The sequence below is a fragment of the Lactuca saligna genome, chromosome 2 (genome assembly GCF_052625555.1).
Source record: "Lactuca saligna cultivar CGN05327 chromosome 2, ASM5262555v1, whole genome shotgun sequence".
NCBI classification, from domain to species: Eukaryota; Viridiplantae; Streptophyta; class Magnoliopsida; order Asterales; family Asteraceae; genus Lactuca; species Lactuca saligna.
This window is the reverse complement of record NC_136418.1, coordinates 97,595,264-97,621,015: the sequence shown is the minus strand read 5'-3', so window position 1 is coordinate 97,621,015 and position 25,752 is coordinate 97,595,264. Positions and strand designations below refer to the sequence as shown.

General features: G+C 34.6%; 1 protein-coding gene across 1 annotated transcript; it reads left to right on the top strand.

Annotated features, from left to right (window-relative positions):
- Positions 1-21,307: 21,307 nt before the first annotated feature.
- On the top strand, positions 21,308-22,748 carry LOC145031222 (chalcone synthase H3-like). Its single transcript, XM_078979734.1, has 2 exons — positions 21,308-21,536; positions 21,625-22,748. The coding sequence occupies exons 1-2, from the start codon at positions 21,359-21,361 to the stop codon at positions 22,614-22,616; spliced, it is 1,170 nt and encodes a 389-aa protein (XP_078835860.1). The 5' UTR covers positions 21,308-21,358; the 3' UTR covers positions 22,617-22,748.
- The last annotated feature ends 3,004 nt before the right edge of the window (positions 22,749-25,752 follow it).

The window sequence follows — 25,752 nt, the reverse complement described above, 5'->3', positions numbered from 1 at the left end:
TGCTGATTGTTGAATCTTGGGTGTGATTTCAAGAGAGGACCTATACGTTGGGTTATCAAGTCTGATTCTGATCAACTTGCTATTTAAAAGATATCGAAGGAGACTAGAAAGGTATGATTTGTTTTATTAAAACCTTTAAGTTGCATAGATATTTGTATTGAGCTAGATCTGTAGTTGTGAGTCTTAGACCTGTTTCCACTCTTCAGATTGGCCTTTTAACTTGGATCATAACCCATCAACCCTAGCATTCCCTTAACCTTCCCCTTTGTTGCACTATACCTATCATCATTCTCCTCTACCGCCACTGATCTTCTACCCACCCTTTCTTATTTGTTTCACATACACTTGTGTGACAACCGTCAAATTCTGGTCAATTCAAAGTCAAATAAAGTCAACGAGTCAAACCGGTCAGCTCAACTAACCTTGTGTATTAGGGTTAGTGTTATGTTCGTATTGTATAACTTGCTATGTAAATGGGAAAACATCACAGGAGAAAAGTTCGTGTTAAAAATTTCCTAAGCCTTCGTACTAATCAAGAACTAAACTGTGTTCGCATTTGGAATGAAAAATTTTGTGAATCGCATTTGATTAATTAGGTTAAAATGCGAAGGTGATTAATGCGAAGTTGGATTTAGCTTTGCTATAAGTTTCAATCGATTTTGAAATTGAGTATTGTTCGCATTTGTATGAGTGTAGTCGATGAATCGATAAAGCAAGAACATATGAGTTTTTGATTCGCAATTGGATTGATGATTGAGGGATGATTCGTGAAGAAAAACGCGAAGTCAAGGACTATGAAATTGTTGTTTGCAAGAATTTAAAAACTCGATTGTGGAGTTGTTGATGCTCATTTTGCGAAAGTAAAACAATCGAGTGTTCGCATCTATGAATCAATTTGAAGTCAATTGGGTTAATATTCGCATATGGGTTCAACATATGAATTTTTGATTTCGCAAGTTTAGAGTTCAAGAACTAAACTGTGTTCGCATCTGGAATGAAAAATTTTGTGAATCGCATTTGATTAATTAGGTTAAAATGCGAAGGTGATTAATGCGAAGTTGGATTTAGCTTTGCTATAAGTTTCAATCGATTTTGAAATTGAGTATTGTTCGCATTTGTATGAGTGTAGTCGATGAATCGATAAAGCAAGAACATATGAGTTTTTGATTCGCAATTGGATTGATGATTGAGGGATGATTCGTGAAGAAAAACGCGAAGTCAAGGACTATGAAATTGTTGTTTGCAAGAATTTAAAAACTCGATTGTGGAGTTGTTGATGCTCATTTTGCGAAAGTAAAACAATCGAGTGTTCGCATCTATGAATCAATTTGAAGTCAATTGGGTTAATATTCGCATATGGGTTCAACATATGAATTTTTGATTTCGCAAGTTTAGAGTTCAAGAACTAAACTGTGTTCGCATCTGGAATGAAAAATTTTGTGAACCACATTTGATTAATTAGGTTAAAATGCGAAGGTGATTAATGCGAAGGGATGCGAAGGGTGTAAGAATGAAGATGCGAAGTATTTCACAGTAGAATGCGAATTGGGGAAGAAAACAGAAGATTTCAAATATTGTCCCTAGAGTTTCGCATTTTTGGAAATAAATACTCAACTTCGCAAATGGGGGTCATAAAATGATGAAATTGCAGAATTTTTAAAGAGATACACACACATAGACAACCACACATATATTTAGAAAATTAAACTAAAAGATGATAAATTACAGATTATAGCATTGTTCTTTGAGAATAAATTACTAAAAATGGGATATAGACAATTATAAGACATTGTTCTTGACTTTTGAGTCCAAAGACGTATGATCCGAACTTTAATTGTGAAATCGTCCTTGATTGAGTCAATTTCCTTTATAGGAGTAATATATTCCATTGTGCCTTGCAAGTTAAAAAAAAAAAAAAAAAAAAAAAAAAAAAAAAAAAAAAAATCAAAGTCACAAGCAACCACCCCACACCCACTCTATGACCAGCCATACCTCCCCACCTTACCTATGTCACTTCAATGTTCCCTTACACTCAAATTTCACTCACTCCCACGTTTTTGAGCTGGAACAATCAACCACACTCCTCATTTTCTCTCATTTCTCTCATTCCACTAAGTAACAAACATCACTTTTTCTCTCAAACTCTTCTACACAAATTTTCGAGATCCAAGGCTGGATTCAAGTGTTCTTCCACACTTAGTAAGTAAAAATTCATCCTCCCTATTATTATTTCACTTCATTCTACTCAAATCTTTGGTTGCTTACACAAACTCCCTAACTATGATGTTAGATTCTCGAAAACCTTCAAGGCATCTCCAAGTGTTCTTGAATTAAACACTTCCATTCTTCAACAATCATCTACTGAAATCACTCAAGGTGAGTTCATACCCCTACATTTTCATGTTTTCTCAAGTTTTCAGGGGGGGAATACAAGTTAAAACACTAAGAACATAACTAGATTTTTCTAACAGCCTTCATCAGAAAAGTTCAACTCCATTCACGGACTGTTTTGGGCATCTTAAACATTTTTGTTTTCAAAACTGTACAAGGTGCAAATAGTTTAAGTTTTTAGCTTTAAAATGACTACTTGCACATCTCCATACGATTTTTCTACAATTTATGGTAATTTTTACAAAACTGCCTATCATTTCAAACAACAATCCGGACCAGTCTGTGATTATGGACTTTTTCACCCAAGTTAGAGGTCATTATAAATTGTGATAAAAATTATGAGCAAACTAGACACATTTTGTGAACTCTCAGAATTTACGGATCTAGTTTTCGACTTTGTATGATTTTTCTAGGATTTTTCCAAAACAGGGCAGAATTGCTAAATTTTACCAACAGCATGTAAATATCATAACACTTTGTATTATGTTGAGCAAAGTGTATAATCATAAGTTTTAATATTTGAATGTGTTTCCTAGTTAGTTTATCATTATGAACTGAAACTAAGACATTCATATTAAATATTATTAATTCATTTTGGAACACGTATTATTTAACTATAAGAAGTATAGTTTGAATATATTTATAACACTAATACATTTCCATAAAAGGGTTCATACATATTACATACATTTTAGATAAACTATAATAGGTATAGTTTATGTTACAGCACTCTACGCACTCGTACAAGAAGGGTACATTCATACAAGAAATATTTATATTCACACACATTTCACGTAAACTTGTTATCCTATATCGTGAGTTTCTCTATTTTTCTTTCTCTCTCTCTCTCTCCCCGTACGCCCGAGTGCGGGATATAATTCCTGGTAGTTATAATCAGAATCTCCTTGAGGGAGAACGTGATACTTGTATATAGATCTATATTGGGACTGACACCCCACACCTTGCTGCTAGCTACAGTTGGACCTGCAGGTCTACGGGTGACAAATGTCATTTTATTTTTCGCGACACTGAGAACGTCGTGGCAGGTTCACATAGTCATAGTATGATTATAGCGACTCACATAGGGATATAACAATCCATAAGTTTGCGGGATTTTATTTTTAAAACCTAAACGAGTTTTATGTCGATTTAAAATCACCTTTTTATCTCTATGAGTACAGATATTACTGTACACTTTTGGTTTTGGTAGTTACGACTACACATCATTTGAAACCGCATTTATACTTTTAAGTATGGTCAATACTTGTTATTACTCGGTCCTCTAATTTAGGACTACATATATATAATGTATTAACAAACATGAGAACGAACAGAAATTTCGTTTAATTCAAAAGTGTCCATGTCCATTTAAATACATAACATTTTCTACTAATAAGAAGGGTTACTTATACATTTTGGTCTTCAGTCATAAGACGACATTACACAGGTTTTAAAGAAAATATCGGATTTTCTGGATACATACTCTAACGCTTTTTTCGAGGAAAACGATTTACTTTTCTAACGAAATCTCTTATGAACTCACCAACCTTTGTGTTGACACTTTTCAAAACTACTTGTATTCTCAGGAATTCAGTGAAAACAGGAAATCAACAACGTTTTGAGGATGGGACGATAAATCGTCAAACAGTTCATTTCGTATTATAATGTAACTGATGTGAATCATGTAAACATGTGCTTCGATGTAACATTTTCAATTATATTTGTGTTGGTTGTATTTACTTTGAGCACTATTATACTCATTGTTGTGATACTCTACATGAAGTCCTCCACCCTCGGACGTTTCCGCCATCCTTGGTTTGGGGGTGCGACAGATTGGTATCAGAGCATTGTTTATAGTGAACTCAGTATATCAAACCACATAAGATATACAAACTATAAATGCATTGGGAGTAAGTCTCTGATTTAAAGTTTCAAAACAACTATACTTTTAGAAACAAAAAGTTTCTTATTAAAGGTATACATGCATACATACATACTAAGGTCAGCACCACTCTAGAACAAAACAAAAGTAATGATTGTCGAATATCACAGGTAAGCTCGGGGATGTATGGTCAGTCTTGGGAGTGGCATAGCCTGATCAACTATGCTGGTCCGAGGAGTGATTAGCACATGCCCAAGAATAGTTGTGATATGTCGACAAGTCTAAAAACTTACCAACACTACCACAATAAGAACAGTAGAACAGAACATGAGTTTAAAATGCTATAGGAGTATTTTGTAATATCATAACTAATATGAAAACTAAATAGATCCTTAATAATAGGTCTATAGTCCCTAAGTGGATACTTTAAGGTTATATAACTTAGAAATTATAGACATAGAATTTGTGGTCATTACTTTACTTCCTTTTCCTTGTTTGGATGTGGACTTAGAGTGGGATCACTTATTCAAAGGTCTATCGTATCTTGTTATATGTAATTAGTATGCACTACGTCATTATAGAAGTAACTAATAAGGATCACCCCTATAAGTAATTGATAATAGAGTTAGACGCATAGTACTTATCTCCTCCCCTCCTATTCTCGCAAATACGGCATAGCAAAATCCTACTTACCGGACGACCCTTACTTTTCTAATCCGAACTCGAGGAATGGTGAACGATTATAAGAAGAATCATAAGCGGGACCGGAGGTAATCAATCCTCCATGCATAGCAAGGGTTCCGTGAACCGTTTCGACTATAATGAACCTGTGACCCGTTGGGAAATCGTGATCGAGAGTTGAATGTCGACAACAATGACAACAACCACCATGTGGAGACCAACGAGGGTGCTATGACCTCAACCACGGGGGACTGACGGACAGAGCCCTCCCGGCAAAGACCCGGCAGATCGCGATCATCGGGGATCAAAACAGGAAGACTACAATCTGAGTTCAGAAAACTGCGCGCCACTATAAACCCCATCATCTCATGTACCGGTGACTCAGAATTATACTACTATTCCCGAGACCAACTCTCTTTCCAGAACCTTATCACCACTCGTGAAGAGGAAAGAGAGAAAAAGGGTAGGATACACAGCATTCAAAGAAAGGATGATTGTAGCCAAGCGCTGATTGGCAAAGCTACAAAACTACATCGACCTTGCCTCAGGCATCACAAGGGATGGATCATCGTAAGTAGAGTTCGTACCGCTCACCAGACCTGGTAAATTAACTTCATAAGTATGTGCTGGTGCTACTCTATTGTAAGTGAAATCGCGACACAACAAATTAAGTGGTCATTCTAATCGAGAAATCTATCCTCTATCAAAACCCGCCCATGCACGAATGTGAAGTAGACCTGCATTGAGGTCAAAAATTTTCACTGAAACCATGATTTCTAGAGTCATATTAACAAGATGGGCTTAGGATGTACCTATCAGACTCGAAGGACTAACTAGCCTTAATTATATAACTAAGCACACATCAATAGGTCGTGATAAGGACTTAGCTTGGGTCAAGTATAAGGTTTCACTTGAATACCGAACTACTAAAATACATGAGTTTATTATACAAAGAATCTCATTATAATTGTTTTCAGAACACCCTAAACAACCGAACTTTGATACAAATCGATATGAGATAAACTTAGTTAGAAAACTCGCGACATATAGCCATTCTATAAACTCATTATCGTCTCACCCTTTAAACATTAGTTGAGAAGTTTCTTCTTCATAGACCTATGGGTGCTATCATACCAGCACTAATGCACCGGAATCCCATCGAAATTCCTCAGCCAAGGTGTTCGGACGAACATGATTCTAAGAGGAGTAAAGCTTAACGTACGTATGAAACCTACTCCTACCTACTGCCATAACTCTATCTCGGGAGCGTTAGCAGAGACACTAAGGATAGTACAGTAATGTGCAAAAATTTATATGCGTAAATATAAATTGTAAAGATGCACTTAAGACAATCATTTCCACTAACGAAGTCGTTTTTCGTCATGAAACAGAGCTATGTCTCCACCAAGAGGCAACAAACCAACTAGCAAGACACCAACACTTCAGATAGACGCTGCTACATTTCAAGCTGCAGTCACGGCAGCCGTGGCAGCCGTCATGGTGCATTTCAATACTAACAACATCAACAAGGGTGGAAGCGATACTTACAATACAAATTGTGGTAACAATCAGGGACACCAATGGGTACCTACCATCAAAAATTCATCAGGCCACGAACCTTCGAACAAGAAGAGAAAGTTTTGGGACATGAAAAAGCGCCACCAATCAAAGGGATACACTAAAAGACAACAGCCTAAGGCCGCCTCTACCATTACAACAACAGTCATGACAAATGCCTCGACACTAGCCTCGGGGTCTGCCACCCAAATGCCTGCCAGACCATATAAGGGATCACTCCCAAAGTGCAACAAATGTGGTTTTCATCACCATGGGGCTTGCCGGGAGATGCACTGTAAAAACTGCAACAGGAAAGGGCATACCGTTCGTTTCTGTAGGGCCTCGGCCCATCACCTCCCTTCAATCAACTGCACCAAGGTAGGCCCAGTATGCTACCTATGCGGTGAAACGGGACACTTCAAGAGAGAATGTCCAACTGAGAAGAACGACGAAGGAACAGTAGGAATGTGATGGACACACCAACAGGAGCAGCAAGGGAACCATGTTAGGACTTTTGTAATGTTCCCAACGATAAAATGTTTAAGTACTATATGTTTGTAATGAATTTGGTACACTTACTAAAGTAACCTTCTTTCTAAAAAGTAGCTAAAATACTTTCTCTCTCATACAAATCAAACCAAAGACATTCATATGTGACCTTAGGAGCATTACCTGTAAGTTGTAATGACTTTGTCCATACATCGGGGATAATTTAAAATCAAAATACTTAAGTCTTGAAATAGATAATTCCATCCTGACTCCGATTCCATGTCTAGTATTAGGGGTTGAGTGGGGTCACCCACTCGACAAATTTCACGATGTCAATTTACATACGACAATCATATACCGCTCGATCGTAAGGAGACCTTTCAGGAGTCATGATATCAAGTATCATTACTGGCTATCGAAAACACACCCACTACCAGTGCTAGACACTGTAGTAGGAATCATCTACGATAATCATAACATCAAACAAAACGGAACACACAGAAAAGAAACACAGGACACTCTATCACTCTATTGATCTCTTCCTTTGTATACAACTTATCTCATGTTATCTAAAAAGATAGTGTTGTCGTTATTCAATTTTGATTGATATAGCCCTCGTCTTCCCGATTTAACGACTACAAAAGGGCCTTTCGCCTAACCCCCTGAATATCGAAACCATCGTCTCTCATAAATATCCAGCACGGACCCTTGGGTCATCTCTCGCTGTGGAACTCCAAAACACGCACCAGAGGAGTGTTATACTTCATAAAGCCCTATCACAAGTATTTACAGGAGACCTTTCGGGAAGGTCATGCATACAACAGACAAAGTTCAAGCAAGGAAGCTTGGGATGGATACAACCAGGTACGAATCTTGCCATGAACTTCAGGCCAAGGTTGCCCAGAAGGACGAGTAAATGTCCTATCATTCAAAAAGGCCTAGTCGTGTAAACCAAACCCACATACTTCCTACCGAGCTACAAGAGCTGTCAGGTCAAACCTGTCGAACTACTCAACAGTGAAATTGAAGAACCAAGTTTCTCACCATGAAAAGCTCTCGTCTTATTCTACAATTAGAAAGACAAATTGCTCACAATCCCATCGATTTCAGAGGCCCCGACAACATCTCTAATAGAAACCTTTACTATCTGCCTCGCATTGACGAATAGGCCGACCAACCTCAAGAAACGAGGTACCCTTCAGGAATTGGGCCTGAGATCTGAATATCACCAGTCACGAGTATGGAAGAAGGATATCCAAGAATAATCCTCCAATTTCGATAAAGATGTCGAAGGTTCGTTGTGATAACCCTCGGATAGGACCAGACCCACTCGTTGGATTCATGAACGTAATAAATAGGATATACCCTTCTTGCTAGGATCAGTTCATCATCGTCATTACAAATGACTTACTTATCTACCCTCGTAGTAAGAAGGAAACCAAGGAGAGCAGCTACAACAAACCACGGAAGAAATACGATAAGAAAAGTATTACCCGAAGTTCTCCAGATACGAGTTTAGGAATTGAGGAGTTCAATTCTCAAGACACATCGTTACCCAGGGTGGAAATTCATAAGGAACCTTTCAATTGATCAAAACCATTGAGAAACAGTCAGCACCGAAGGTGTTAGCAGAAATACGCCAAGATTCTGGGTCTTGCTGACCTACTGTCTTAGTTCCTTTGGAACTTCTCGAAAAATACGAAACCCCTCCCAACTTTGACCCAAAAGGGAGCAACCCTTGACAGGAAGAGAAGCAAGAGGAAGAAACCTTTAGAACGCCGGTATAACTGATCAAATTCCTCTAGAGACACTCACTCTGGGAAGGCTTAGTACGCTTCGGAAAGCATGGAAAGCCAACACCCCGAATAATTGTGTCTTTCGAGATTCTTGTCAGAATCAGCCCTGTAACTCGCTCCTTCAATCTACTCCCGCGAGTTTGGTAAAGTACACTCTACCCAACCCGTCCCAAATTTACAAGAAGTACCTATCCGACGAGACTCTTGCAATTCCCCTCGACGAGATCGAGTTCCACAAGAGCCTCACCTTCTTAGAAGAACCATGGTGACCATGGATCGAGTTCAAGCGGATGAAACAACGCCACTTCCCATTAGTGAAAGTTCGCTGGAATATTAACCACGGACCTAGAGTCACATGGGAGCGCATGAGTCAGTCGATTAGGAAGTATCCTCACTTCTCGGCTTGATTATTCATGCCTACCCCCTTGCCTAACTTCAAATTTCGGGACGAAATTCCCTTTAACGAAAGGATGATGTGACAACCGTCAAATTCTGGTCAATTCAAAGTCAAATAAAGTCAACGAGTCAAACCGGTCAGCTCAACTAACCTTGTGTATTAGGGTTAGTGTTATGTTCGTATTGTATAACTTGCTATGTAAATGGGAAAACATCACAGGAAAAAAGTTTGTGTTAAAAATTTCCTAAGCCTTCGTACTAATCAAGAACTAAACTATGTTCGCATTTGGAATGAAAAATTTTGTGAATCGCATTTGATTAATTAGGTTAAAATGCGAAGGTGATTAATGCGAAGTTGGATTTAGCTTTGCTATAAGTTTCAATCGATTTTGAAATTGAGTATTGTTCGCATTTGTATGAGTGTAGTCGATGAATCGATAAAGCAAGAACATATGAGTTTTTGATTCGCAATTGGATTGATGATTGAGGGATGATTCGTGAAGAAAAACGCGAAGTCAAGGACTATGAAATTGTTGTTTGCAAGAATTTAAAAACTCGATTGTGGAGTTGTTGATGCTCATTTTGCGAAAGTAAAACAATCGAGTGTTCGCATCTATGAATCAATTTGAAGTCAATTGGGTTAATATTCGCATATGGGTTCAACATATGAATTTTTGATTTCGCAAGTTTAGAGTTCAAGAACTAAACTGTGTTCGCATCTGGAATGAAAAATTTTGTGAATCGCATTTGATTAATTAGGTTAAAATGCGAAGGTGATTAATGCGAAGTTGGATTTAGCTTTGCTATAAGTTTCAATCGATTTTGAAATTGAGTATTGTTCGCATTTGTATGAGTGTAGTCGATGAATCGATAAAGCAAGAACATATGAGTTTTTGATTCGCAATTGGATTGATGATTGAGGGATGATTCGTGAAGAAAAACGCGAAGTCAAGGACTATGAAATTGTTGTTTGCAAGAATTTAAAAACTCGATTGTGGAGTTGTTGATGCTCATTTTGCGAAAGTAAAACAATCGAGTGTTCGCATCTATGAATCAATTTGAAGTCAATTGGGTTAATATTCGCATATGGGTTCAACATATGAATTTTTGATTTCGCAAGTTTAGAGTTCAAGAACTAAACTGTGTTCGCATCTGGAATGAAAAATTTTGTGAACCACATTTGATTAATTAGGTTAAAATGCGAAGGTGATTAATGCGAAGGGATGCGAAGGGTGTAAGAATGAAGATGCGAAGTATTTCACAGTAGAATGCGAATTGGGGAAGAAAACAGAAGATTTCAAATATTGTCCCTGGAGTTTCGCATTTTTGGAAATAAATACTCAACTTCGCAAATGGGGGTCATAAAATGATGAAATTGCAGAATTTTTAAAGAGATACACACACATAGACAACCACACATATATTTAGAAAATTAAACTAAAAGATGATAAATTACAGATTATAGCATTGTTCTTTGAGAATAAATTACTAAAAATGGGATATAGACAATTATAAGACATTGTTCTTGACTTTTGAGTCCAAAGACGTATGATCCGAACTTTAATTGTGAAATCGTCCTTGATTGAGTCAATTTCCTTTATAGGAGTAATATATTCCATTGTGCCTTGCAAGTTAAAAAAAAAAAAAAAAAAAATCAAAGTCACAAGCAACCACCCCACACCCACTCTATGACCAGCCATACCTCCCCACCTTACCTATGTCACTTCAATGTTCCCTTACACTCAAATTTCACTCACTCCCACGTTTTTGAGCTGGAACAATCAACCACACTTCTCATTTTCTCTCATTTTTCTCATTCCACTAAGTAACAAACATCACTTTTTCTCTCAAACTCTTCTACACAAATTTTCGAGATCCAAGGCTGGATTCAAGTGTTCTTCCACACTTAGTAAGTAAAAATTCATCCTCCCTATTATTATTTCACTTCATTCTACTCAAATCTTTGGTTGCTTACACAAACTCCCTAACTATGATGTTAGATTCTCGAAAACCTTCAAGGCATCTCCAAGTGTTCTTGAATTAAACACTTCCATTCTTCAACAATCATCTACTGAAATCACTCAAGGTGAGTTCATACCCCTACATTTTCATGTTTTCTCAAGTTTTCAGGGGGGGAATACAAGTTAAAACACTAAGAACATAACTAGATTTTTCTAACAGCCTTCATCAGAAAAGTTCAACTCCATTCACGGACTGTTTTGGGCATCTTAAACATTTTTGTTTTCAAAACTGTACAAGGTGCAAATAGTTTAAGTTTTTAGCTTTAAAATGACTACTTGCACATCTCCATACGATTTTTCTACAATTTATGGTAATTTTTACAAAACTGCCTATCATTTCAAACAACAATCCGGACCAGTCTGTGATTATGGACTTTTTCACCCAAGTTAGAGGTCATTATAAATTGTGATAAAAATTATGAGCAAACTAGACACATTTTGTGAACTCTCAGAATTTACGGATCTAGTTTTCGACTTTGTATGATTTTTCTAGGATTTTTCCAAAACAGGGCAGAATTGCTAAATTTTACCAACAGCATGTAAATATCATAACACTTTGTATTATGTTGAGCAAAGTGTATAATCATAAGTTTTAATATTTGAATGTGTTTCCTAGTTAGTTTATCATTATGAACTGAAACTAAGACATTCATATTAAATATTATTAATTCATTTTGGAACACGTATTATTTAACTATAAGAAGTATAGTTTGAATATATTTATAACACTAATACATTTCCATAAAAGGGTTCATACATATTACATACATTTTAGATAAACTATAATAGGTATAGTTTATGTTACAGCACTCTACGCACTCGTACAAGAAGGGTACATTCATACAAGAAATATTTATATTCACACACATTTCACGTAAACTTGTTATCCTATATCGTGAGTTTCTCTATTTTTCTTTCTCTCTCTCTCTCTCCCCGTACGCCCGAGTGCGGGATATAATTCCTGGTAGTTATAATCAGAATCTCCTTGAGGGAGAACGTGATACTTGTATATAGATCTATATTGGGACTGACACCCCACACCTTGCTGCTAGCTACAGTTGGACCTGCAGGTCTACGGGTGACAAATGTCATTTTATTTTTCGCGACACTGAGAACGTCGTGGCAGGTTCACATAGTCATAGTATGATTATAGCGACTCACATAGGGATATAACAATCCATAAGTTTGCGGGATTTTATTTTTAAAACCTAAACGAGTTTTATGTCGATTTAAAATCACCTTTTTATCTCTATGAGTACAGATATTACTGTACACTTTTGGTTTTGGTAGTTACGACTACACATCATTTGAAACCGCATTTATACTTTTAAGTATGGTCAATACTTGTTATTACTCGGTCCTCTAATTTAGGACTACATATATATAATGTATTAACAAACATGAGAACGAACAGAAATTTCGTTTAATTCAAAAGTGTCCATGTCCATTTAAATACATAACATTTTCTACTAATAAGAAGGGTTACTTATACATTTTGGTCTTCAGTCATAAGACGACATTACACAGGTTTTAAAGAAAATATCGGATTTTCTGGATACATACTCTAACGCTTTTTTCGAGGAAAACGATTTACTTTTCTAACGAAATCTCTTATGAACTCACCAACCTTTGTGTTGACACTTTTCAAAACTACTTGTATTCTCAGGAATTCAGTGAAAACAGGAAATCAACAACGTTTTGAGGATGGGACGATAAATCGTCAAACAGTTCATTTCGTATTATAATGTAACTGATGTGAATCATGTAAACATGTGCTTCGATGTAACATTTTCAATTATATTTGTGTTGGTTGTATTTACTTTGAGCACTATTATACTCATTGTTGTGATACTCTACATGAAGTCCTCCACCCTCGGACGTTTCCGCCATCCTTGGTTTGGGGGTGCGACAACTTGTATCTCTCCTCTGTCAATTACATCTCAGAATCATAAACCATAAAATCGATGGGGTAGAAAAGTAAATATCGTCAATTACATCTTGAATGGTGGTTTTTGTGAGCCTCGATTACTCACTTCATGATTCCATGAAGTAGACACCTTGTTTCTCATTCTCGCATCAATGATGAGTCTCTCGTAGAGTACCGATGGTGAAAGCCAGGACAAGTGTTTTTTACGGGAAGATAGATTTGTGATAGTAAGTAGAAAATAAGGAGGGTATATGTGATTTGTATTCTCCTGTACTCTTAATTTTTTATTTGCACTTCATAATATCTAATATATGATTCTTCAACTTTTATATTATTGTCTGTTCATTGATTCATATGAATAGAAACAACATTTTGTATATTTGATTGTTCGGTTGAATCTTCCACCTAACAACATTTTTTTTGTCTAAGTTGGAGATCAAGTTTTGAGATACTAAAATTGATTTTGAATTAGATGAAAACAATTATTTAATTAACAGTTGTAAATAGTTTGGATGAGGAGATCGGTAAAGGAGGATATTGGCAAAGGATAGGGATGGGTTGGTGGCCCCCTCCATATTTTAAATTAAAATAAAATAAAGAATTACCAAAAAATGAATAAAATCAAAAAAGAAAAACGATATATGTTAGAAATGAAATTAAGGTCTCACGGACCTTCCAACTTAAATAAATAAATAAACAAATAAAATTTGAAATCAAACCTACAGATTATCTCAAAGAATAGGACTATTCACATAATCTACTCTATATAAAATCAAAGAAATTAAATTGATGGCTATTATTGTTTAAATTGTGGTGTCTTTTTAGCTAATCCCTTTAGACATCTCAATGACATTTTTATAAAATGTCAATATATAATTAAGTATTTGTAATCAACTTTTTCGGAAAACAATGCAATTTCAAACAATAAAAATATTTCAAAATTTAATTATGATGTCTATATGATAAAATTCGGTATCTTTTTAACCAACCCCTATTGTTTACCATACGGACTATCAAGACAATCTTATGCCTACCATACATATCACGAAAAGCTATGCTATTTGTATGTGGAGGCTACTATTTTTGTAGTTTTTAGGCATACGTATCACAAAAGCAATGCCGGAGGCTATTTTCTTGTTTCTAAGTATTGAATGACCTCTCATATAAACATTACCTACTTAATAGCTTCTACTCCCGCAACAAAATTTAAACTACCTAAAATGAAAAAAAAAAACTTTTATCAAAATAAATAATAGAAGAAAAAGCATGTTGAAAAGCACTGTCGGAGGTGATGAGGAGGTTGTGGATGAGCAAAAGTAAAGAATTTGACCCCCGATAAATGTTGTAGAATGGAGACAAATTATAATCATCCGAGATCGGAAACAACTGGACTTGTGATTGTCGGTGAAACCAAACAATTCGCGGTGTCCCGCGGAACATCAAAATTGAGAAGACCAGCCTAGGAAGAATTCGCTCCACAAAAACCATAAGTGCTTTTAGGTTTTTGTTTTTCTACTTAACTAATTCTCTACCTTTACATATTAGTCTAAGTTTAAAGATTCTTTGTTATTATATATTTAAAAAATATTATGTTTACTTAATTAACTCTTAAATTTATGTTCTAAATTCTATATAAGTTTTGAAGATTAAGAATAGATTAAGATTGACAAATTTGAAAGATCAAAATAATGAATTGTCTTACATGTTTGTTATTATATTGTACGGGTGTCTTTATTGTTTTGCCAATGAATGTCCCATAAAATTTATGTTATATGCTCATGGGCGGAGCTAAGTGGTTCCTTTTTTGGTTTTTTTACTTTTCAAAGTGTAGCGGTTATACATACTAAGGTGGTGTTTGGCACGGAGCTTTTGGAAGTGTTTGGGAGCTTCTAACTTTTTGCTTTTGATAAAACGCTCTACTTTAAACAAAAAAAACTCCGTTTGACAGAACGAGCCACTACAAGAAAATTTTAATTTAGCTACGGACAAATTGCATAGCAAAAAATTGAAATTCCGTAGCTAAAGCAAAATAACTACGGAATTTGCTACACAACTTATCAATTAGACTCCGTAGCTTAATTTCTCGTAGCAAACTGTTTAGCTATGGAATTATATTTTCGTAGCAATTTCGCTATGACAGTTTCTACGACATCTATTTTGTTGCAATTTGAGTTCCGTAGCAAATTCCGTAACCGTCTGCTCCGTAGCAAATTCCGTAGCAATTCCGTAGCCGTCTGCTCCGTAACAAATTCCGTAGCCGTCTGCTCCGTAGCAAATTCCGTAGCCGTATGTTACGTAGCAAGTTCCGTAGCCATTTGTTCAACAAAAATTTGTTCCTTAGCAATATGCTTCAAAGCAAATTCAGATTGACAACAACATTAAATAAAATCCAATTTTCCAATTATAATATTCATAAAAGTAAATAAAAATATAAATTTAATAGTTACATTAATTTTATAGATATATTATATCATCAAAAATTATTCTATACAGTTGTCTATTCATCAAAACTGATACTAACTACAAATACAACCAAACAATTTAGATTTGAACCGCCACGTACACACAAACAGCCACATATGCTCAACCAAAATGGCAAAACCTGCAAAATCAAATTTACAATCAACTTGATTTAAATTCAGTTTGTTGTATAAAATCGCATTTTGTTTTGCTTTGAGGCTTTCCCTAGTTTTTGACCAACTAAAAATATAAAATTTGAAAATAAAAACAACAAATTAATTAACTCTTTTATTTGACATACTATTAACATGTATACAATAAACAAAATGAATCACCTTTTGAGAACCATCAAATCGAATATTAGTGTGGTTTTTTTTCTCTTTCCAAGCTGTTACATGATGCCAAAAGGATTTGAAATAAAGTTGAAAACAACTAAATAGTGATTATATACTTATTTTTATAACACTTGATTTTCTATTATAAAAGGTATTAAAAAAAACTGAACCTGCATAATGATCGTATTATTGATATTGCGCCACAATGTTGGGTATCCTTGTTTTCGATCCCAAAGGTGTGCATTCTTTGAAGTGTCCTTATAATCAAATATAGCGCTCTTGAATTCCGTTAAAACCAATACAAATAGTAAAATAAGATTATAACAAGGCTTAAGACATAGCACCTAATTTCATTTATTTCTTTATTATAGCATCCTATTTTATTCATCTTACTACAACATGTAAAAATCTACCCAATTGTATACAAATTAATTTTCATTGATATTATTTGGTAGTTTTTTCAAAGTAGAATGTTCTAATAAGAAAAACTTAAAAGTGAAATGCTATATCAAGCAAATAAATGGAACTGCATTGACACCAAAAATCTTGAGTATGATAAAATTTCAAATTTACCAAAATTTATTCTTCGTATAATATTTATGTTTGTGTGAAAAGAACAGTCATTTGCATCCTACAACGGTAGCGCAGGTTAGACAATATAAAATAACAACAATAAAAATAATAATACCAAAGTCAAAAAATACTGAAATTTACGTCACATACCTTTATGCAAGATCAGGTACTAGAGCCATTGACAAAACCTCAACTGTCTGATGCAAGAAACCATCTTGTGTTATAAAAAAAAACTTATAGTGATGTCAAACAATTACAAAATAGTTTTTCCTACTATAATTAGGTAGATTTTCCAAAGTGCAATGTCTCAATAAGAAAAAATTGAATGTAAAATCAAAGTATGATAATATAATACACATATTTAAATGGAAAATGGCCAAATACGTTTAAATGCAAGAAATAGCAATGTACTTTCAAAGTACATTATCCTGAAAAGAAAAAAAAATGGAATTACGGTAGTATCAAAATTTTAAAGTATAATGTTTTAATAAGAAAGTGAATTTTGAAATAGGATGTTGTATTGAGTATGATGAAATAAATTATAATACACGAAATAAATGAAAGTGCATTGCTATTTTTTTGCAAGTTAATCATGACTATATGTTAAGATTTTTGAGCACTGGATCAGATAACTAAAAGTTAAATATTAACATCAACTAGCATATGCAGATGGTGAATTAAAAAAGTAATGTCATAAGTAGCAGTAACCATAAGACATGATTGCATACCTCAAAAAACAATCTTTCTTTACACTGATTTGCATGTTCTTTGTCTTTTTAACGCCCATCTTTCTTTGATATAAATTGCAGGTTCAATAAGTTGCTGTAAAGTCACCTTTGATGCAATCCTTCTGTTTCCTTCAAATCTTTTCATAAATCATGATCTCACTTGCTTGAATTTCATCTAAGAATCACCCAAAAAAAAGTAGAAGGATAGTGTATATTGTATTAGATAATAACATCATATAGTAGGTTGTCAAGTTTAACAGCTTGCCTTGAACCTTCATCAAACAAACCCTTTATGGATAAAACTTCTTGAATGTTATTGAAGACTCTCTTATTGTCTATATCAATGACAATGGTGTATATTGCATCAGGGGGGTAAACCCACATTCACTCCCATGTTTAGTACATAAAGAGTCTTTGGGTACATCATACCCTTTACAAGACCTAGCCCACCAACAACCTGCAACAAAGATATTAACCTAATGACATGAGACCATATTTGTTATAATTAAAGCGAACAACATACCTTGACAACAGTTTGATTGAAGCATGAGATGAGACCATATTTGTTAAGGTATCCCATTCTACAGATCCTGCTAAACACTCCTTCCAACATTAAAACTAAGTCATCCATTAATAGCATTTTGCTTTTCGTTAAAGTCGGCCTTATCCATCTACACAAGCCAAAAAGAAAAAAAAAGGAATATGATTTAAAATATAAACAATTAAAAATGTCATCATACAAAACATCTAATAATACACATAATGATATAAGTGAAAATATGAATTGACTTATTTAACCTTGCCATTATCATCGTCATCCAAATCTTTAATGAGCCCTTTTATTAGTTTGAATAAAGACCCAACCTACAAAAGTGAAACATATAGTAAAAAGTGAAACATTTATTAAAAAAACTAAATAAAGATGTGCATAAGTAAACTAGTTTATTAATGGTTTGTTAGTTTTGGAAACAAGAAGTTATGTTGTATTTCTTTTATCTTCATCAGGTTACATTAGAACACTCCAAATGATCCCTCAGTATGCATACGTGAAAATAAGAATATAACATCACTGCTAAATCCAGTTGTCCTTATTATGGAGTTGTTATGAATGTATGGATTCAAAAGCTATATAGTGTAATACTAGTCACTATGTATGGTAAATCAGACTAAAACTGAAATTAAATTTAAATTTTGGAAAAATATGATGCCTAAATTAAGTTTGGTGTAAAATCATTATGATTTCTCACAAAAGGTTTTCCTTTAATCTCAAAAATCAAACTAAAAGAAGAGTGAATAAAATACTAGCCACTGATTAACAGCCAAACTCATAAAACATGAGTATAAACAGAGAATCGGGTATGTTGAAATTAAAGAAGCACATTTTTTTTCCTTATGCAAGATTTACTTGTGTTTTCTAGTCCAGAGTCTGAGGAACTCTTGTTTCTTTTACAGGTTTAACAAACAATTGATGCAAGATTTTTTTTTTGATGAAAATAAATTAGAGCAAGATACAATCTCACAAGGATAAAGGTAACAAAATCAAAGAGAAGAAGAAGAAGAAGAAGTGAATTTGTTGTCAATAGTGCAATTTTTTTTTGATGATTCATGGAAAGAGTTGAAGGAGACCTATATGTTGGCGTTTCCATTTGATTTTATTGTCAAAGCACAACACACTTTGTGTATGTACCAATGAAATTCAACCCTAGAAACATCTAACTAAGCTTATATAATCACAAAAGTCGTCTGAATCAACTGTAATCAACTACACATATAATATTGGAATCACTAAACATGAACTTCAATATAACTTTTCCTATAGCACATTAACTCTTATATCCAGAGTTTTGATTATGTAAGATAGAGAAAGACAAGACTAGAATCAGCTATAATCAACTAAACTTATGCTATTGTTACCATAATAGAGAAAAATCGAGGAGCATACCTAGCGATTGATCGATCAGGCCGCACACGACAAAGCAGATAAGAGGACTGATCAGAGATGCTCCTACATAGAAGAGGACGCAGAGTAAAATCTGATCGATAATTTGGGGGCGGAGCACGCAGAGTAATTTACGATCGCTAATGGCGTAATGAAATGGGGAGGGGGAATGAACGATGAATTTGGGGAAACTGTGAAGTGAGGGTAATTTTATGTTGGTTTTCTTAAATTCCCTCAAAGTATATACATAATACACTTGAATACGTGATGTATGTTATCTCCAAGTTTTATTTATTTTTATTTTTTTATATAAGTAAAGTTCTTAGTTTAGGTTATCAACATAGTGTTATCAGCTTTGGACGTCAACAATTAGTTTGAATTTTCTTTTTATTTTTTGTCGACATTTAAAAATTATTGAAAAAAAATTAGATGATTAAGTTATTGCTCAAGATATATATGCATATATAAATTCTTACGTGGTTTAGTAATTAGTTATATCCAAAAATTGTTAAATAGTAAAAGTTGGATTATAATTAAAATAATAACTTAACTAAAATTAATAATTTATTTTTACTATTGAGTTTTTAAGAATGATGATGTATTTTTATAATAGTAGGTTATAGAAATTTCTATATTGTGCTACGGATAAACATTCCGTAACTACTTGAATACGGAATATTCTGTTGCCAAACATCAATGAATTTTGATTTCGTAACTGTTTTGCAAATCCAAAAACAAATTTTATTCAAAAATACATACGATCAAGCTTTTGGTAACAAGTTTCATAGTAGATTAGCTACAAAATTTTATTGTGTAGCAAATTTTTGTAGCAAAAAATAGTTATGAATTTCAATTTTGTAGCCAACTAATTGACGTATTTTGATTTTGTAGCCGATTAGTAGCCAACTAGCTACATGTATAGACTCCGTAACAAGTTCATAGCGAACTAGATACGACCAATAACTCCGTAGCATATTCCGTAATAATATAGCTATAAAATTTGATTTCGTAGCAACTTTCGGTAACGATTCATGATTTAGCTACAAAAATGCAACTTCGTAGCCATTTCCGTAGCAAAATAGCTACGGGTAGCCATTCCGTAGCATATTCCGTTGTAGAATAGCTACAAATTTTGATTCTATAGTAACTCTCCGTAGCTATTCAGGATTTAGCTACGGATTGCAATTCTGTAGCTAATTTTGTAGCAAAATAGCTACAATAAGTCATTCCGTAGCATATTCCGTAATAGAATAACTACGGATTTTGATTCCGTAGCAACTTTTCGTAGCTATTTAGGATTTTTCTTGTAGTGAGCGTTTAACTTTTAGTTTTAACAAAACGCTCCGATTCTAAAAGCTACTTCATGTGGTGTTTAACAAACTGCTTCTGAGCTTTTGAAATGAATTTCCATAATTACCCTTAAAAATATATTTATATATTTATTTATTTTTAATCAATTGTCTTTTTATGTAATTTTATATATTTCAAAAGCGTTCAGCTACTTTTGTCAAAGATTCATATAACAAATAAAAGTTACAGCTTCCCGCTACCAGCTACCTGCTGCACACTACCAGCTATCCGCTACCAGCTAACCACTACCCACTTCCAGCTAACAGCTACTTTTGACAAACACGTCCTAATGCAACTACTAATTTGTCGGTGCTTTTACTACTGAAAGATCCCGCTTCCACTATTATATATGTTTTAAATAAAATTTCAAATTTAAGGCTGTGTAAAGATATCCTTTCGGTAAACGTAGACTCGTCTCTTCTATTTTAATGATCCGTTCGAAAATTCTTATGAATTTGTTGATAATTCTAATGATTTTATCTAGAATAACGATTTTAACCATTAACCAAATTACGTATTAACACGATTTGAAGTATTGAAAGTAAAATTTTAGAATAAAAAATCGAGAACTATGATATAATAATTGATATTTAGTAAAAGAACGCAATCAAAACATGGTTTTATTGAATATGAGTTTTCTAGTAAAGTGTACTACACTTCTGTTTTTTCTTAACTTTATCTAGTATGGTGGTAATATTATACGTTACATTATTCAATTTCTTCACCGTACTCATTAAAATCTACATACCGCCCTCCCAACCTTGGATAATTTATATATCATATATATTGACACTCTCCCACCATCATTCAGCACATAAATTCTTCACCTGAAAATGGTTAGTGTCCTGGAGCTCCGAAAGGCGCAACGAGCTGAAGGCCCAGCAACGATTTTGGCTATCGGGATTGCTACACCAATTAACTGTGTCCTCCAGAGCACTTATCCAGATTACTATTTCCGTGTTACAAATAGTGAAAACAAGAATGAACTTAAAGCAAAATTCAAACGCATGTGTAGGTTTTCTGAATCATTTGTACTTGAAGATGTAACTCTATAGTAGTACGTTTATTTTAAATTGATCTTTCTTGGTGTTATACTCAGGTGACAAATCAATGATTAGAAAGCGATACATACACTTGACGGAGGATATGTTGAAAGAGAAACCAAATCTTTGTGCTTACATGGCACCATCGTTAGATGAAAGACAAGATATTGTTGTCTTGGAAGTACCAAAACTTGGTGCAGAAGCCGCAACTCACGCAATCAAGGAATGGGGCCAACCGAAGTCAAACATCACCCACCTTGTCTTTTCCACTTCGTGTGGGGTTGACATGCCAGGAGCTGATAACCAACTAACAGAGCTTCTCGACCTTCGTCCTTCAATCAAACGTGTGATGATATACGAAAATGGTTGTTATGCAGGTGGCACAGCCATTCGTTTAGCCAAGGACTTGGCAGAGAACAACAAGGGGGCCCGTGTATTGGTTGTTTGCTCGGAAATCACTGCTATAGGTTTCCGAGGACCCGATGAGACCCATCTTGATGGTCTTGTAGGTCAGGCTTTGTTTGGTGATGGTGCAGGCGCCATTATAGTTGGCTCTGACCCGTTACCAGATATTGAAAAGCCACTTTTCCAGATTGTTTCTGCTTCCCAGACTATCATCCCGGATACAAAGAGCATGCTTAGAGGACACGTTCGAGAGGTCGGGCTTAAATACCATCTCCATAAATCCATTCCTGAACTCATCGCGAACAACATTGAAAACTGCATGGTAGAGGCATTTCGACCCTTGGGAATTGTTGACTGGAACTCACTTTTCTGGATTGTACATCCAGGGGGCGCTGGGATATTGGACCAAGTGGAGGAAAAACTAAGCCTTACACCCAATAAACTACGAGCCACACGACACATACTCAGTGAATACGGAAATATGTTTAGTAGTTGTGTCCTCTTCATTCTAAATGAAATGCGACACTCGTCAACTATAGACGGGTTTGAGACCACCGGAGAGGGTCTAGAGTGGGGTGTATTGTTTGGGTTCGGACCTGGTCTCACTATTGAAACTGTGGTTCTCCATAGTGTGCGCATTTAATGGTTATTATGTTTTGGTTATTCAATGTTGCGGCCTTGGCGTACTAAACTTGACTAGCCTGCATTAAATCCTTGAAATTATGCCCTCCTTTATTTATCACCATATCAATAAAATATCATGTAATATGGTTCATGATTGTGTGTGCTTATTTCGCTATATTATGTTTTTTTAATTAATGTTAATGTTAATTTCGGGTTAGTTTCTTTTTTCTTTCTGCGTCATGGATCTCCTTAGTAAATTCTGAGATCAAGAGCATATTATCACAACTGTTAAACCAAATTTAAAATAACTATTTTTATGATGTTTTTTTTTCTGTTTGAAAATAGTTTAGAAAAGAATAACCCATATGCTCAAGGTTGTTAAGTCGAAACCTAGATTTTTTTTTCTTTGAAAGATAGTGATTATAGGATTGAATCACCCACATTTCAAAAAATAAAATATGCATTTTTGTCTATTAGTTAACCATAAGTTAACAATAAATAGTTTAAAACATTAAGAAAAGCATCTTCAATATGTATTATCACAACCATTAAACTAAATTAAAAATAACAATTTTAACGACGTATTCTGTCGGAAAATAGTTTAGAAAAGGATAACGCATTTGATCAAGGTTGTTATGTCGGTACCTAGATTTTTTTGTGTTTTAAAAGATAATGATTATATCGATCCTAAGATTTTACCAAAAACATTTTAAAACATAAAATATACATTTATTGTCTATTAGTTAACAATAAATAATTTTTTTTAAAAAAAAAAAAAAACATTTTCAATACATTATTTAACAACAAATAATTTAAAATAGTTTTTATAAAGTTCATATTCCATGTATTTAATTGGTCCAAAACAAAATATTATAAATCTTAAAAAAAAAATAGTAATTATCTTACGATCAATCATATGATACGATCCTATGATCTTACTTTGATCTTACTCACAAATAACACAAGTATGATAAGGATGAATTTACCTAGTTGGGATCGTAAAATCCTAACATTAGGTTTGCCATTTAATTTAAAAACCTTGCATTTCACCATTTAATGATATAAATTTGATAGCTTTCAACAATATTTTTCTTTGTTGTATTTCTAGAAAATTTAGCAGTCTATTTTTTTTCTGAAAATATTTAGAGAGATGAAATCTAAAAAGGTTAATATCATAAATGACGTTATATGTCGAAATTTTTTTAAGAATTAAAGCTCAACTTTAATATTTTTTTCATAAAAACATGCAACTTGTATTTTCAATTTTTTCCATGGACCTTGTAGCAGTTTGCTACTACTCATCCGATTGTAAGCATTTTTTTTTTCTTCAGAAAACCCTTTTATGTTTTTTTACAAAAAAACCTCACCTGTCTTTTTTCTGAAAAAACCATGAATTCTTTTTCCCAAAAAAAAATGTAAAGGTTTTCAGGAAAAAAATAGAAAGTCGAGGGTTTTGCAGAAAATATTGTTTATAACCGTTATCAATAAACCTATTAAAATGCTAAAATAAAAAAATTTACAAGGTCTATGTAGAGAAAAACAAAGTTTAAGTTTAATTTAGAAAAAAACCAGTGTCGAAAATATATTGCAAAAAGGCTAACAATGTCATAGATTAATATTAACCCAAACAAAACATTAAATATGCAAACAGTTTTTAAATAACGATGTGGAAATTATATTGCAAAAAAGGCTAACAATATCGTAGAAAACGTGTTTGATATGTGTTGTGATGTCAACCCTACGGCGAGACTATCTCTAAACAAAACCTGTATTCACAAACAAACAATACATTAGATGTTCTCTAGGAGGGGATTCAGGGAGGACGTTGTGATGCTCTGGTCATTGGATTGAGTAAAGCTTTAGGGTTGTCTTAGTGAGAGAATGAAAAGAGATCGTACCTCCTTTAAGTGTTCCTAGCATTTCTTATCTAGTAAGGTGATTTAGGCAGAGGGGACCATAGTAACGGTATTTTGTATGCTGGGCTGCCATTGGTCCATTTGTTTGTGTCTAACTCCTCATCTGTCCTGATTGGTGTAAAGGGAATAAATGGTAGTGGTCCGTGTAGAACCATACTGATGTCTCCTTTTGTGCGCCAGCCCAGATCCTTATGTAAACATCAAGAAGTCTTTCCTTGTACGATGCGCTGGCTGTTGGGTATAGCTGATCCTCTAGTCTGTCTGGTTAGGTTCTAGCCTCAACATTGGTTTCTGATGGCTCCCAAGCGTAGCTGGTCAGTTTCGTCCAATTGTTTCTTCTTTGGTGCGTTCGAGCTAGTGGTTGCTTTGCTTTGACGAGTTCCCATCGTGTTTAGTTGTGTCATGACGTACCATTATGGGGTACGTCATGAAGCCCCCAAATCTAGTAGTAACGAAGGAGCATAGCGAGTCATCATGTGCGAGACTCATAGAGACACGTGTGGTTTTCTTATTTGTCGAGTAGTTATTACCCCTTGCAAATTGGCCAGCTTTTTATTGGCGTGTGATTTGTCGTGATCTCTATCCATAAATACCTATCTTCTCCTTTATACACGTTATTCATTCCAATCTTAGTTTACTTTTTCCTCTTTTTATAACGTCCCAAAAATACGATCTGAAAATTTCTTTTCATTTAATTAATAAAAAACCATAATAAACAAATCATATCATTCATAAAGAAAAGTTGTCATATCAAATTAGAGTATCATCTTAAAACATGTTCGTTTATCAGAGTAAAAGCCTCCCAGCTTAAAGCTTCTTGGTATGTGCAATGCAGTCATCCCGAGCTCCTCCCTCTGCTACCGGAAGTACCTGAAACCAAAACTAAAAACTATAAGCAAGAAGCTTAGTGAGTTCCCCATACTACCACATACCAAACACTTAAACACATACATCAAACATTGGGCCTAGCCCGCTACATCGGGCCCAGCCCAACATCAGACGAATCTGGCATCAAGCACTGCCTGGCATCGAGCCTCACTCGGTATACATATATGTTTCTACTAGGCCTCGCCTATCTCCGGTCCCCGCCCGCTACATACATGCAACAATAACATATCAACATGCAAGTACATAAAAAAAATCACTATACTATAACTGCTAGCCTCAAGGCCCCGCCTATCTGGGTCCCTGCCCCTACTCTACTAATAAAGAGATATGGAGCCCTGTTCACCCTCATCT